Source organism: Zootoca vivipara, chromosome 8, assembly GCF_963506605.1.
Source record: "Zootoca vivipara chromosome 8, rZooViv1.1, whole genome shotgun sequence".
NCBI lineage: Eukaryota > Metazoa > Chordata > Lepidosauria > Squamata > Lacertidae > Zootoca > Zootoca vivipara.
The window spans coordinates 83,523,761-83,539,309 of NC_083283.1; the positions used below are offsets into that span (position 1 = coordinate 83,523,761).

Sequence of the window (15,549 nt, forward strand, 5' to 3'; positions counted from 1 at the left end):
GTCCCAGCAGTTACTAATACAAGTAGTTAATATAGTGAAGCTGAAATATAAAGAGGGAAATTGACAGGATGCCTTCATTCTCCAGGTATCCTCTAAACTCCTCTCCCAATGTTTCTTATAAGGAAATGTCTCCAAAGTATTACAACCACAATAGGTTGGTAAAGCAGATCAGGAGAATTTCGTCCCTCTGGCCCATGCCAGGTCTGTAAAACAGGCTGGGGTTTGCGGCCTTGGCATCTGCCTCGCTGATGCTTGCTGCCCCACCCCAGGGATCCTGTTTGACAAAGCATTTCCATCCATAATTTTTAGAAAGTGGTTTTATTATTGTATGAACATACAAAAATGATACTCAAATCTAGCAAACAATATGTAAAAGTACACAGCATCTTTTTTTAATCTTCTCGTAACAAAAAGATGACATTAACAGTGCATAAATAGAAATATGTGCATTCTGTATCTTAAAACTAGCATGTTTCCCTGCTGATTCCAGTTGTATATAAATTGCACTCTTTCCTATCTAACCTCCTGTTTCACTATAATACTACTTGCCACTTCCTTTCATCCACAGACTTCAAAATGCTTTACTATTGTGAATTTTTGTCCTTGTAAGAATATAATACAATTCCCAAAACACAAAGGTTTACTGAAAATTCTATTCCAAACTGCACAACTACACAACCACATAACTGTGAAACCACACTGTTATAATATAGTCTATAATTCCTTTTTTAGAGTGTTTACAGTAGCAGTTTACCATAGGCTGACATCTGGGTTTAACACTAAACTGTCCCTGTCACTGTAGAGATTGGAGATTGGAATCAATTTGGTGTTAAGTCCATCTAGTTACCACAGGAATAGTTCCAAACACCATAAATAAACCAACATTAAAGGCCAGCTTTAAAAAATGTGATTTAGCATAGGTTAAATACAGCATTTCAAATACAGTATGCTTCATTCTTCCATTGCTTCATTCTTCCATTGCTGATTAGCTGGCAAAAAAAATTCTCAGCATCAGGTGCAGACAGTGTTCGAAACTCCCATTGTTCTAGGCGTATTTTGCGACAGGGAATTTCATTAGCACAAGCAGTTTCTGAGCTCTGGGCGCAGTTCTGTGACTAAGATTTCAGATTAAAACTGCAGAGTGGAAGGAAAAGAGAACCCTTTTCTGCCTCCCCACTTCCAGCTACTCTCTGAAGACTGGAGAAGAGACCCTCTTAAGAATATTAGGGGGGTGGGCAGGGGAAGGACTAGACCATGTGAAAAATGAACATAATATTTCAGCTGCAGTTCATTCATTTTCAGTTTTATATTCTTCCTATAAAAAAGCATGCCTAGACATTTCATTGTTGCACCCATAACCTAGGTTTAAGGTGCCTTTTAGCTCCTAGCTTTCATATCTCAGTTTCTAACACTGGTCGCAGATTGTGGGTAAATTGTAGGAAAACAGGAATAGTTAAATTTCAGAGAAAATATTTGTGCATGTATGTGTGTGCACACATGCAGTGTGTGTATGTGGACACAACAGCCTGGTTTGCACAGAACACTAGGCTATGGTTTATTAATTTATGGTTCATTAAACTGCAGCTGACTGTTATGTGTGAACCCAACTCAATAGTTTAACTATGGTTCATTAACCAAAATTTGTAGCTGGTTTATAAATCTTAGTATTAACCACAGTGTAAGTGCTACAGGCCAGCCTGGACCTCCCCCAAAAGCTACAGAGCTGCAGGTGACGCGTGGCAAAAACTTCAAACTGTTCTCTAGGCTCGGCTGCTCTTGCTTGTGCTTTTAACTGTTCTGTGATATAATAATCATCTGACCATCTTGATTTAGTTTAGTGCAGGCTTCCTCAAACTCGGCCCTCCAGATGTTTTGAGACTACATTTCCCATCATCCCTGACCACTGGTCCTGCTAGCTAGGGGTCATGGGAATTGTAGGCCAAAAACATCTGGAGGGCCAAGTTTGAGGAATCCTGGTTTAGTGTTATGTGCAAACTAGGCCAATGAAAGAGAAGTTGCTAACACAAATACAACTACAGGAAACGGTAGAATTGAGCATTTAGACAGGAAAGTGCACACACAGTGTAACTATGACTAGAAAATAAAGTGTAGATCCACTGAGAAATGGAAGTCCCATGTGCAAGCTTCACTGAAATAAATGGGAGAAATATTCTCTTACAAAGCTCCCATTCCTTTCAATGTCCCAGTGGACTATGTCCAGGCTTTTCCCCCCTTACTGATTATACTCATTCATGTGTTTCTCTAGGTCTTCAAATGAAGCTACTGGATACTAGTAACAGCTGCATTACAACCAGCAAACAGAATTGAAAATATTTGAAGGAAAGCAGCAAAGCTAGCATAAAAATAAACTAAGGAATAATCACAACAATGAGCATGCAACAAAGTCACCTACATTTCTTTAACAAGCTAGATCAAAAGAGCAGTGGGCTATTGTAAAATCCTACAAAGCATAAATATAATTGTCTACTAGGTCAATGTATGTGGACAATCCAGCTACACATTCTCCTACATAAGCTCCATCGAAATGAATGAGAACAGCACAAGAGCATTTCTGTTGCTTTCTATTTTGCTTGCACAAGAGTTTCCTGGTATCTTTCTCTTTTAGGCAGAGGACCCATTTTTTTTTCAGGCCAGGGGTCAAGTTTCTTCCATGAGACTTGATCATTTGGTTATTTGTCTTCAGAGAAAGAATGATGGATGGAGTTGGTCGTCCTCATCTATTGATAGGTAAGCCAGTCATTTTGACCACAGTTCATATTTGCCCCAGTTGCCTGATTAACAGTGCAACCCGGGGCTCCAGATCTGGGAGCAGAGTCTTCAGAGAGAGATGCTCTAGCCTGCAAAGGACATAAAAAATGCATTGTAATTTTCTGAAAGCTGGTGTGGTTTTCATTAGATAAATGCTGCCAATGCATTAAGCTGCAGTAAGAAGAGTGTAATGAAATGCCATGCTTACCAGACAGGAACATAGCAAACATTTTCTGAAAACCCAAAATATGAACTGTGTGATACAACAAAGTTGTAGTGCCATGGATGGTAGTACTATGAGTTTGGTGACAATCCAGTTTCTTTTCAGCTTGAACGAACTCAAGACAATGCCTGAGATCATAACAGGGAACTCATTATACCAAAAACAATTATACATTTTGTCCAGCAGCAGCTTTGTAGCATTTATGTTTGCTAATAACCTCCATTTCCAAGCCTTCTTTCCTTCATTAGAGCCACACAAATAGTTGTTAGCTTGTTTTACACAATCTGTACCCTACTTTTCTACGAGGCAGCTCACAGCATTTTCAATAAAACAAGAATAAAATCCAAAATCAGGAGAGCAGCCCAGCTCAAAATAAATACACCAGCTAAGAGCCTTTTGCCACAATTACTTACCAACAATCACTACAAAAAATCATCTACAGCTAAGCCAAGGTTTGGCTTAGATGGTGGAGGGAAATGGAGCATAGCAGTTGATCTAGATGTGCAGGCAAATATGCATGAGAGGACACAACCCTTAAGGCATGCAAGTACCGTAATGATATATTATCAGCCATATTTTGACCGCTATGGCAGAGAATGATTCCTTCCTGAAACCCTAAAAAGTGTTTGCAATGTTGGGCTAGAGGGACCAATGGTCTGGCTTAGTATAAGGCAGCTTTCTGTGGACCAACTGAAGTCTTCAAGTGCTCTGCAAAGACAGACTCAGCTTAATTCACATTATAGCAGTCTAATGTGGATATTACTTTGGTGTGGGTTACTGTTGCCAGAACGGGCACAGCTGGCACACTGGTCAGAGTTAATGAAGAGGTTCTCCTGCTCAGACTGCCACCTGGAGATCCAGGAGCTTCTTCCCAAATAGCCCATCTGGTTCTTAAGAGAGAGGAGCACAAAGCCATCCCAAACAAATTATGATCTTGGATCATATGATTCCCTGGCCGACAGTACTTCCGTCTTATCTAGATGAAGTTTCAACTTTCATTCTATCTCTATACATTATATGCCTCTACTTTCTCCAGTATCGCTCATTGAGTTTAAATGGCTGAATGAAAGATGTGAAGTTACAGCTCTAGTTACTGCGCACCTTAGCACCAAACAAATGACTCCTCATAATTGTCTTCATGATTCTTATGAGTCTTACACCATACTTGAATAATTAGTTTTTAGCTTCATAACTCTCACCATTTTTAAAAATATATATCTTTTGTTTCCCTTTGCTGACTGACGGTCGAATAAAGAATGATGATGATGATCTTTTGTTTCCCAAATGGTTCTCTTACCCAGTTTCTGTTCAGCCAATTTTAGTCTTCTATTCCTGTTGGAAATTGGGACTTCCTTCCAGAAGATTTATAGTATTGTTCTAATCCCCATATTCACACCAAGGAATGACATACCTTCAATAACTCCCCATAATTATCATTCTTCCCTTCACCGTATATTCTCCTCCCCTTTAGAAAGAACATAATTTACACAGAGCATTCAGAATATATTCATTAAAAAAATGTCTCACTACCAATAATGCATTCCAGTTTCATTAATTCACAATCTGTCTTACATTTCTCTGAAATAATATTTACTATGTAGTAATGAATATATTGGATTCTCAATTTACTACCCTATTTAAGCCATATATAGCAAAAGCCCAATTGATTTGCAAATCAAACCTCCAACTTAAAGCATTCTCTCATTTCAGAAAGGCTTCCCTTAGGTAAAATACCCTAACCCAGAGTTATTTTCAGAAGTGGAAAGAATGAATTTCTGGTCAATGTGATTAATGAAGTTTGGTAGTCAATGGAAAGGCAATATAATTGAAGAATCTGCAATGAAATACTGCAATCCATTTTCACAAATGGCATGTTAACTGGTTTTGTCTTTCCCATATATGTAATATTAAATCTGGTCTGAACGTTTGGGGAATGTGCAGTACAACAAAAGGAGGGAAGTATATTGTGTGAGTGTTTTGACTATTGATTCAAAACCCTAAAATGTATTTTATATAATTGATATTTCATTTCTATTCTTTGTATACAGTGGTACCTTGGGTTACAAACTTAATTTGTTCTGGATTGTTCTTAACCTGAGGTGCGCTTTTGCTAATGGGGGTTCCTGCTGCAGCAATGCTGCCGGTGCCCAAATTTTGTTCTCATCCTGGGGCAAAGTTTGCAAACTGAGGTACTACGTCCAGGTTAGTGGAGTTTGTAACCCGAAGTGTTTGTAACCCGAGGTGTTCGTAACCCCAAGTACCACTGTATTGCATTGGTGTTTTATTGCTATGGCCGATGGCTGACACAAATGAAGATTTATTCATTCATTCATTGTGTGAGTGAACCTCAATCCACACAAGCACACCCCATTTAGCACTTTGTTGAATCCCATCCTTAAAAATTATGGGGGGGGGGGAATTCCCAGCAGTGTTCTCACCTGAACCACATGTTGACTTTCACCTGCATGTCTGGGGACTTCCTCAGATACATTGGAACTCCTTGGATTCTGCTGAGTGTTAGGAGGCTCCACAGAGAAAACAGGAAATAGGGGCCTGAGAAACCGGAACTCGCTGTTCAGAGACCCACCAGCTAAGCACACCTCGTAATTGTAAGCCTGGGATAGAGATCCAGCACCAGGATTCGCAGGGTTCTCCTGGGAATCTGGTCCCACAGGGAAATCGGCTGCAGAGTTGTAGGTTGCTATGAACTTTTCACGTTTCTGCAACTTGATTACAACAAATGCCACTACAGAAATGAGAAAAATACTTGAGATGGCAGCCAAGCAGATGATCAAATACATAGTCAGGTTGGGGTCTTCCTCCTCCGCTGTTTCCTCCTTTGGGAGAGCCACACTTTTCAGATAAGGGTCAGAGAAGCCGTCCACTAGAAGGATTCTGAGCGTGGCAGAGGTGGACTGGGGAGGGTGGCCGTTGTCTTGGACAACCACAATCAGATTCTGCTTGAAGCTGTCTCGGTTATTGACTGGCCTCAGGGTGGTCACTTCTCCATTCTGGGCCCCCACCGTGAACAGACCCGGTTCTGTGGCCTTCAGCAGCTGATAGGAAAGCCAAGAGTTCTGAGCAGAATCCCTGTCCACAGCCACCACCTTGGTGACCAGGTAGCCAGTCTCTGCCCCTCGGGGAACCAGGTCATTCGAGGGGGAAGTGCCATTCTGGAGAGGGTAGAGGATGAAGGGGGCATTGTCGTTTTCATCCACAACCTGAACACAGATTGTAACTTCTGAGCTCAGTGGAGGGGAACCTGAATCCACAGCTCTCACTGTCACATGGAAATCTTTTACTTCCTCATAATCCAGAGACCGAATGGCATACAGGTTCCCCGTTTCAGAGTTGATGGAGATGTAAGCGGATGTGGGGCCATCATTGACCTTCCCAGGCAAAAGCGAGTAGGTCACTTTGGCATTCTGCGCTGTGTCCAGATCAACAGCATGGACCGAATTGATCAGAAGACCAGGAATATTGTTTTCTCTTAACTGCATTTCATAGAATGGCTTTTCAAACACTGGAGGGTTGTCATTGACATCTGAGATTTGAACATGAAGTATTCTTGTGGAAGTGAGTCTGGGAGAGCCTTGGTCTGTGGCTGTGATAGTAATGTTATATTCACTGACTTTTTCTCTGTCCAGTGGCTGTTGGGTCACCAGCTGGTAATAGTTGTTCTCTGTGGGTTTGAGCACAAATGGCAGGTTTACTTCAGTGGTGCAGGCAGTTCTGCCACTTTCTCCAGAGTCCACGTCTGTGACACTAAAGAGGGCCACCACTGTGTCTGGGGGAGAATCCTCAGGTAAGGGACTGGTGATGGATGCAATTGATATCTCTGGAGCATTGTCGTTCTCATCCTCAATCTCTACAATGACTTTACAGTAAGCAGAAAGGCCCCCTCCATCTGTGGCTCTGATCTTCATCTCATAATTTGTGTTTTCTTCATAATCAATTATACCTGAGATAGTAAGTTCCCCAGTATTTTTATTTAACCTGAATGATCTCTGCACATTTTCTGGCACTTGGCTGAATGAGTAAGTGATGTCAGCATTGGAACCAATATCCTTGTCTCTGGCTTCAACTCTTGTGACTAATGTTTCCAATGGGCTGTTTTCCATCAGTTTTTCATGGTACATGGATTTATTAAATAGAGGAGCATTATCATTGATGTCCAGAACGTCTATGATGATTTGTGCTGTTCCAGTTTTGCGGGGTATTCCTCCATCAACAGCTGAAAGGATTAGGAAAACCTGTGCTTCCACCTCACGGTCTAATGGTTTCTCCAATACTAGGTCTGCATATTTAGTACCATCACTGTGACTTTGCACATCCAGCCTAAAATATTTATTAGGACTAAGTGTGTAATTCTGAACAGTATTTTCTCCTTTGTCTGAATCTTGAGCTCTCTCCAAAGGGAATACAGTATTTATGTGAGTTTGCTCAGGTATTTCAAAAATAAATTGATCTTTAGAGAATTTGGGGGAATTATCATTCACATCCTCTATTTGAACTTCAATTCTATATAGCTTCAATGGATCTTCTAGAACAATTTCAGAGAGCAGAACACAATGGTCATTCTGACCACAGAGAGCCTCTCGATCTATTTTTTCCTTTAATATCATGTTGCCAGAATGAGGATCCAGCTGGAAATACTGATTGGTGCTCTTAGAAACCAGCCGGGCTCTCCGATCAGAAAGGTTCTTTGCATCCACTTTCAAATCTTTCAGCACATTAGCCACCAGGGACCCTGCTTTCCTTTCCTCTGGCACTGAATATTGGATGGAATTGCATATTGCCCCATACATGCAGAGAGACAGAAAGAAAAATGTCACTTGCCTGTTCCTGTTATTCATTTCCATTGTTCCAGATTCACTCAAGACAGATTGAAGAACAGAAAAATATGTTGTTGTACTTAGCTGTATCCCTTTGCTGTATTTATTCCTGAAAATGCATACCACTGTCTCCCTCCTCCTGATTTTTGTTGCAATGAAGAGCTGTATCCCTTTTGCTTCCAGATTGTTTTGCCCTTGTCTATGCTTTCCAAACAATCTTTTCTCTAAGAACATGTGCTGTGCAATGGCACCATCTTGTGTTTGAAATACATATAACTGCAATCTTTGTCAGTTAACTGGTCCCCACCCTTTACTATTAATCTCCATACAAAGTTCCTTACAGAGAAAGATATGGATTCAGATCTTGGGGTTTGCAGTTAATGTGAGCCTGTCTAGTGAAGGTGCATAAATAACATTGACCCAATATTAACTGGAAGGTATGGAATGTATATACAAATTCATTATATGAACATGGAATTTTGCACACAGTTCAGGCCATCACTCAACTAAAGCCAGATAATGTAAACTAACCTCTGGATACATTTCACACATTAATGAGACAATATGTGAAAAATACAAACAATTGCCAATAATGGAGGCTGGCATGTTAAGGCAAATGGGGTACTGCCCCATCCACCTCTGTCTTGATGCTTACATACAGTCATACCTTGGTTTAAGTACGCCTCGGTTTGAGTATTTTCAGTTTAAGTACTCTGCAGACCCGTCTGGAACGGATTAATCCACTTTCCATTACTTTCAATGGGAAAGTTTGCTTCAGGTTAAGTACGCTTCCGTTTAAGTACTCCATGGACCATCTGGAACGGATTAATCCACTTTCCATTACTTTCAATGGGAAAGTTCGCTTCAGGTTAAGTAAGCTTCAGGTTATGTACAGACTTCTGGAACCAATTGTGTTTGTAAACTGAGGTACCACTGTACTACCAGTTCTGGAGGTGGCATTGCTCCTCAGGTTCTCCCCACTTAGTTTCAGTGTTGCCCTTGCAGACCTCAGAATGGAGTTTGGATCTTGCTATCATTAGTTCTGGCTCCACCTACTGTTGGTCTCCCTGCCTTCTGCTCTACCAGTCCCAATAGATATGGTGGTGTTAGCTGTATACCTGGGTGGCACCGTGCAAAGGAGGTTAGGGGTCTGAAGCAGGAAAATTAAGTTAGTCATGCTTTACCTGGTGCCCTGTTAATCCCACATGGTGTCAGAATGGAGACTTTTTATGTTCCCTGCAGTCCCCTGAAAGGTAGTCACAGGTTAACACTCAGTGAATACTAGGAGGCCCAGCTACTGCAGCCACAGTGTTTATCTCTCCAAATAACAGGCAAAAGAGAGGCCTTGAAACAGAGAGTACCTGAAGGAAGGCTCTGTTGGTGCAGCTACAGACATGGTATCACTCCAGAAAAGGAGGAAAGAAAACAGAGGGAGAGGAGAGACCTGGAACTAAGAGAGTCCTACAATGACCCATAAAGGTGAGTCCAAGCCATCTATGACCCCATTGAACAGGGCTACTCCATCCCTGGTTGATTTCCACATTGCACGGATAATTTGATTTCCAGCACCCTGAAGGCTGGCCACTTTAGATAAGCAGATTCCAAAGGTTCTTCCAGACATCTGGCCACAGGAACAACAAGTAAACACTCTTTTGTGCACTATGGAGCAAGCAATAGGGAATATAATCCTCTCAAGAAGACTCACAAAAGTTCAGATGAAACAGCTTTAAAACAGACAAAGAAGAGCTAGGGAAGCACTTTTTACCTCATTGCAAAGTAATTTTTGAGCCAGTCTAATTCCACTCTCACAAGCAGGGTGGTCAAAGAAAGAAATCTTGGGAGTCAGCAGGAGGATGCAGCCTAGACACTACAAACTAACTCATGTGATGTTAACCTGGCAAAGGGAGCAAAGGGAAGGAATACAGCAGGTAACCCAAAGACTGCCCTTAGTGTGGAAAGTCACCCTACAGCGAGAAGACAGTCAGACATTATCAGAAAAGGGGGCATTATGCTGCAGTGTGCTGTTCTAAACACATCATAGCACTGATTCTTCAAAAAGACCACCTGGGAGCCATTGGTAATGGTCAGAATGAGCCTCCATGGGTTACCACCATTGCCTTGGGAGAGCTTTCAATTGAATTTTAAATTGTCATGGGGCAGGTGTCAAAGTGACCCCAGGTTCATCGTATAGGAAGCTAAAGGCTTCTACTTCTACAGTGGTACCCCGCAAGATGAATGCCTCGCGCAACGAAAAACTCGCAAGACGACAGCGTTTTGCATTGTGCGAGGCGTCTTGCAAAACGAAGTTTTATATGGCTGTGCTTCGCAGGACGAATAGGGACGCATTACAGTAAAGTCCCTTGCCCTCGCTGCCATGCCGCGCTCGCCCTTGGGGATCCGCTACCGCCCGCTGCCGTTGCTGGCCCAGAATTGGCCCCCTCAGTGCCGCCACACGCTTTCTCCTCACCTTCGGGCCGGCCCAGGATTGCTCCATCCGCCCACGTCCAGTCTGCGAGCTGCTTCTGGGGAAGGAGGGAGGGAGCCTCTCCCTGGCCCTCCTCCTGCTTTCCCCTCCCCAGAGCCTTAAAAACTTCTGGAGCGGCCATGGTGGGTGAGTCGGTGCCTTTTTTTGCATCCCCCCCCCAGGAATGCATTGATTGAATTTCAGTGCATTCCTATGGGAAATCGCACTTTGCAAGACGAAATTATCGCAACACAAAACGACTCGTGGAATGAATTAATTTCGTCTAGCGAGGTACCACTGTACTTTATTTTGCTCTCAGAAGGGGTCGGGTCCTTTTGCAGAGTAAAGCATTCTGGGGGAGGTTGCCCAGGAGAATGCCTGTACCACATCTACTTTTCAGAAACAGCTAAACATCCTTTAAAAATGTTGGAATCCTAGAAGCCAAGACCCCAGTTTTAGGCAAGCACTGTTTGGTGAGAGAACCTCAGCAGAGATTTAACATCACACAAGCAGCAGCAGAGAAAAACATGGAAATTTAAGGAAAACCTTAAAATGTGCCCTTCGAGTAAGTCCCCAAATGTCCAATTTTCAAAGTTCTTTTCACTGTATCCCATTTCCCTAGTATATCAACCATGTTTTGCAAGTCATAACATGGTTTACTAGCAAAACTCTTCAGAGGTCAGATTCATGTGTTTTTCCATACAGCAGCCAGAAAAGATGCACAATCAGTTAAAACATTGCTTAGCTATAAAAGGTAAAAGTTTCTAAATATTTCTAAATATTGGTAGAAAACACACACTAGTTTGAGCCTCTGTTCTGGTATGAAACAAAAAAGGCTGGTTAAAACCATGAGGGTAGAATGACCTCCTTACAACAAAGGCTTATTGACCCATTTCCTCTCAAGGTGAGCAGTGATGATGTAGGCAAACCTTGGCAGGACAGCTTACTCTAGCATGTGCTATCTAGATTCAAACATGCTAGAGGTATATGAGACTGGAACACTACCCCCCAAAAAACTACTTAAAAAATTAAGAGAGAATGACTAACCACTAGAGCTGTATGTTGGCTCTGCATGAAGCACAAATTCTGATGTGTTCATGGGTGATTTGGGTGAGATTTTCACACCCTTGTTTGTGTCATTAACAAGGTGTCTGGAGTTGGAGAAGAACTGCTTAAAGTCCTGAGTCTCAGTCTGCTAGCTTTGTTTTTTGTGTGTTTCTTTTAAAGAAGTCAGCAACTTGGTCATCTATAAATATATTTAGAAAGCAAAATGTTAAGGGAATGTTCTAGGGTTTATTAGGCAAATATGGAGGTGCTGCAATTGCTAAGGTCACTTTGTTACATAATCACTATTGCTAAGGTAATCAAAAGGAAGGAATCGGAGACATTCTCTGTATCTTTGCTTTCTTTCAACAGGAACAGCCTGCAGTGAGAGGTATAGCCGTGGGAATAAAGCAAATGATGGCTAGCACCTTTAGTATATGTCTATCTTGCAAATATTGATTAGGGCAAGCCTTTTCTTTTATGGAAATACAGTTATTGATAAAGCTTCACTCTTCGGCATTCTGTCTATCAGGCAACTTATTACCTGTGTGATATACTTTTGAACCTTTTACTTAAGAACAGCAGCTTGTGACATCATGAATGCTGAAAACTTATGTTGAGACCGAATTGGGACTTGAACTGGAGAAATTCATTTTGTAAAGGGACAAACTGGAACTAGAACTAATCCCTTTTTGGACAGGATAAAGTAGAACTTTCCAAGCACTGCTAGTAACATGCAGAAGCTTAAATTGATTACAGAAACATAGCATTAATTCATAAATTAATCTGGTTAAAAAGTAAGTGTAATCTAGAAACTTCCTTTATATCTTAATACCTAAATTTAATATTTTCCTTTTCATATCAGGTTATTGAATGTGGTCAGCTTCTTCATTAACGAGATATAAATTGGATATGTTCTTTGATATCAAGTAGGCAGTGAGGTTAACCAGTTAAATTTTAGATATTGACCGTTTGGAAGAACTGAAACACTTTTTAAAAAATTCTGAATTCCTGGCACAGTTCTAGGATTGAGAGAGATGTTACTGCACTTTCCTGGTAAACAAGGAAAGAGTTTTTAATGTTTAAGAGAAGCTTGTAAGCAATTCAGAAAAGGTGGGGTCATAAGACTGATGCTCAGGAGAGAAATGGAGAAATCATTGGGTTCTAGGTCACTTGGTCCTACGTATTTGGATTTTAGTCCTACCCACTTTGCCCTTGGAGGGTTGGCCAGAGAACAATGTGGTCCTTGACTGGAAAAGGTCCCCAACCCCCCATTCTACAGAGAGGTATAAACAATAATGCCCTGAAAAATAAAAATAACAGAAGATCAAAGAAAGGTTCAAGGGAACTAAAATAGCTCCAAGTGAAGAGAGTAGGGGGGGGGGTTAAAAAAGAAAGGCAAGAACATATATTATTAAATGGCTATAAAAGAAACATTTTAAAATTTACAAACTGCAACATAAAGATTTAACCAAAATAGGATGATGCAAAGAAACAGATAAGAAAAGTAACTTAAGAGTAATTAAGAGTAATTATAGTAATTATAGTCGGAGAAAGTAAGATGTAATAAGCTTTCTCCGACTATAATTACTAATTGCTCACCTGTTTCCCTGAATCTTCTTTCCCCACCTGGTCAGGAATATCTTGGGAAGCAGAAGGAGGGGTCTGGTTCACATTGAGGTTTGGGTCCCCCACAGAAAAAACAGGAATGAGGGGCCTGAGGAACCTGAACTCGCTGCTTAAGGACCCACCGGTTAAGCAAACATCATAGTGGTAACTCCTGGAAAGCGACCCGCTCTGAGAATCCCCACAGTTCTCTGGGATGTCTGGTCTGGCAGGTGGGAAGTGAGGAGGGGCAGCGATAAAACTTTCCCTGGGATCCCTCCTGCAGATCTTGATGGCAGCAAAGGAAACAATGCAAACAAGGAACACAAAGGAGACTGCAGCCAGGCAGATCACCAAATACAAGGTCAAGCTCCCATCTTCTTCATGTTGGTCTTTACTAATCTCCACAGCTTTCATATAAGGATCCGAAAAGCCACCCACGGGAAGGACATGGAGCATTGCAGTGCTGCTCTGGGGAGGGAGCCCGTTGTCCCTCACCACTATCATGAGTCTCTGCTTGCTGGTGTCTCGCTCGCTCAGGGCTCTCCTGGTTCTCACTTCCCCATTCTGGGCTCCTATGCTGAAAAGACCAGGGTCTGTGGCCTTCAGCAGCTCATAGGAAAGCCACGAGTTCTGGCCAGAATCTCCATCCACAGCCACCACCTTGGTGACCAGGTAGCCAGACTCCACCGACTTGGGGACCAGCTCATTGCAGGGGGATGTGCTGTTCTGAAGAGGGTAGAGGAAGAAGGGAGCGTTGTCGTTTTCATCTATGATGATGACTCGGACACTAACTTCTGAGCTGAGGGGAGGAGACCCTCCATCTGTAGCCCTCACTGTCACTTTGAAATCTTTGATCTGCTCATAATCCAGAGATCGGAGGGCATACAGATTTCCGCTTTCAGAGTTGACTGAGATGTAAGAGGCCACAAGGCCATCAGTGACCTTCCCAGGCAAAAGAGAGTAGGTGATCTTGGCATTCTTCTCAGTGTCCAGATCAGCAGCATGGACTGAGCCAATGAGCAATCCTGGAATATTGTTTTCCCGTATCTGCATTTCCCATGAAGACTTTTCAAATACTGGAGGGTTGTCATTGACATCTGAGATCTGAACGTTAATCATTCTTGTGGAAGTGAGCCTGGGGGAGCCCTGGTCCACGGCTGTAATGGTAATATTATACTCTGAGACTTTCTCTCTGTCCAGGGAGCTTTGGACCAGAAGTTGGTAATAGTTATCCATCGTGGGTTTTAAGACAAAGGGAAGGTTTACCTCCACAGAGCACACCGTTCTGCCATTGTCTCCGGAGTCTCGGTCTGTGACAGTGAAGAGAGCCACAAGTGTCTCCAGGGGAGAATCTTCTGCCAAGGGACTAGTGATGGATATGATGGACACTTCAGGAACATTGTCATTCACATCTTCAATCTCTACCAGGACCTTGCAGTGACCTGAAAGATCCCCTCCATCTGTTGCTCTGATGCTCATGCTGTAGGTGGTTTCTTTTTCATAATCAATTTCTCCCAAAACAGTTATTTCCCCAGTGAGATCATTTAAGTGGAATAAACGGTGTATTTTTTCAGGTACCCGATCAAATGAGTATGTTATTCGTGCATTTGAACCAAAATCTGAATCTCTGGCTTCTACTTTGGAGACCAGGGTGTCCCTAGGGCTGTTTTCCTTTAACCTTACGTTATATTCAGAATGAGTAAACTGGGGAAAATTATCATTGATGTCCAAAACCTTGATATTTATCTGAACTGTGCCTGTTCTCTGTGGCTCCCCTCCATCCACAGCTGTGAGAGTCAGTCCAAACTCTGCTGCTTCTTCCCTATCTAGAGGTTTCACCAAAATAAGGTCCAAATATTTGTTTCCAGTTCCATCACTTTTTACTTGGAGCCAGAAATGCTCATTAGAACTGAGAGTGTAGTTTTGAACGTTATTTTTACCCAAATCTGTATCTTGTGCAGATTCCAAAGGGAACTGGGTGTTAATTGGGACATTCTCTGGAATATATAGCTTGAATTCCTTTTTTGAGAATTTGGGTGTATTGTCATTCACATCTTCTATCTCTATTTCTATACTGTAGATCTTTAAGGGGTTTTGGAGCACGATTTCAGAGAGCAGCAAGCAAGGATCAGTCTCACCACACAAAGCTTCCCGGTCTACTTTTTCATTTATCAGCAAATTCCCAGAGTGGGTATCAAGGTGGAAATATTGCTGTGTGCTTTTGGACACTAGCTGGGCTCTGCGAGCAGAGAGCTCCCCTGTTCCCAGTTTCAAATCCTTTAGCACATTAGCCACCAGAAATCCACTTTTCTTTTCTTCAGGCACAGAATAGCGTATTGAGATACACATCACTCTAGAAACAGAGAATAAGAGGAGGAGATACAGACCTTGCCTGTTCCTAATGCAGTCTTCCATTGTTTCTCTCCCTTCTTGGTTCTGGCCAAAAGACCAATTTTTTAGGTTTTCTCCAATGGCTTCCTGTGCTGTTGTGTAAATTCTTTCTTCTCCTCCTCCCTGTCGTGGTCAATGTTTGCTCCCTTGAATTTTGTATTTCCTTTCTAGAAAAGGAGCCTGCACCTCTCTAGTCCAGTTTTGTCTGCTCATAG

General features: G+C 42.1%; 3 protein-coding genes across 3 annotated transcripts in view; all 3 read right to left on the reverse strand.

Moving 5' to 3' along the window:
• Positions 1-88: 88 nt before the first annotated feature.
• LOC118079388 (uncharacterized) overlaps positions 89-15,549 on the reverse strand; it is a 79,455-nt gene continuing 63,994 nt past the window's right edge. The window contains exon 3 of the mRNA XM_035103551.2: positions 89-2,858. Within this exon, the coding sequence (XP_034959442.2) occupies positions 2,739-2,858 (120 nt within the window). The 3' untranslated portion in view covers positions 89-2,738. The remainder of the gene's footprint in view (positions 2,859-15,549) is intronic.
• Positions 2,858-12,833, reverse strand: LOC118079280 (protocadherin beta-16). The gene has a single exon (XM_060278118.1). The coding sequence runs from the start codon at positions 8,059-8,061 to the stop codon at positions 5,395-5,397; it is 2,667 nt and encodes an 888-aa protein (XP_060134101.1). The 5' UTR covers positions 8,062-12,833; the 3' UTR covers positions 2,858-5,394.
• Positions 12,903-15,358, reverse strand: LOC118079284 (protocadherin beta-16-like). The gene has a single exon (XM_035103315.2). It carries the CDS (start codon positions 15,356-15,358, stop codon positions 12,926-12,928), a length of 2,433 nt encoding a protein of 810 aa, XP_034959206.2. The 3' UTR covers positions 12,903-12,925.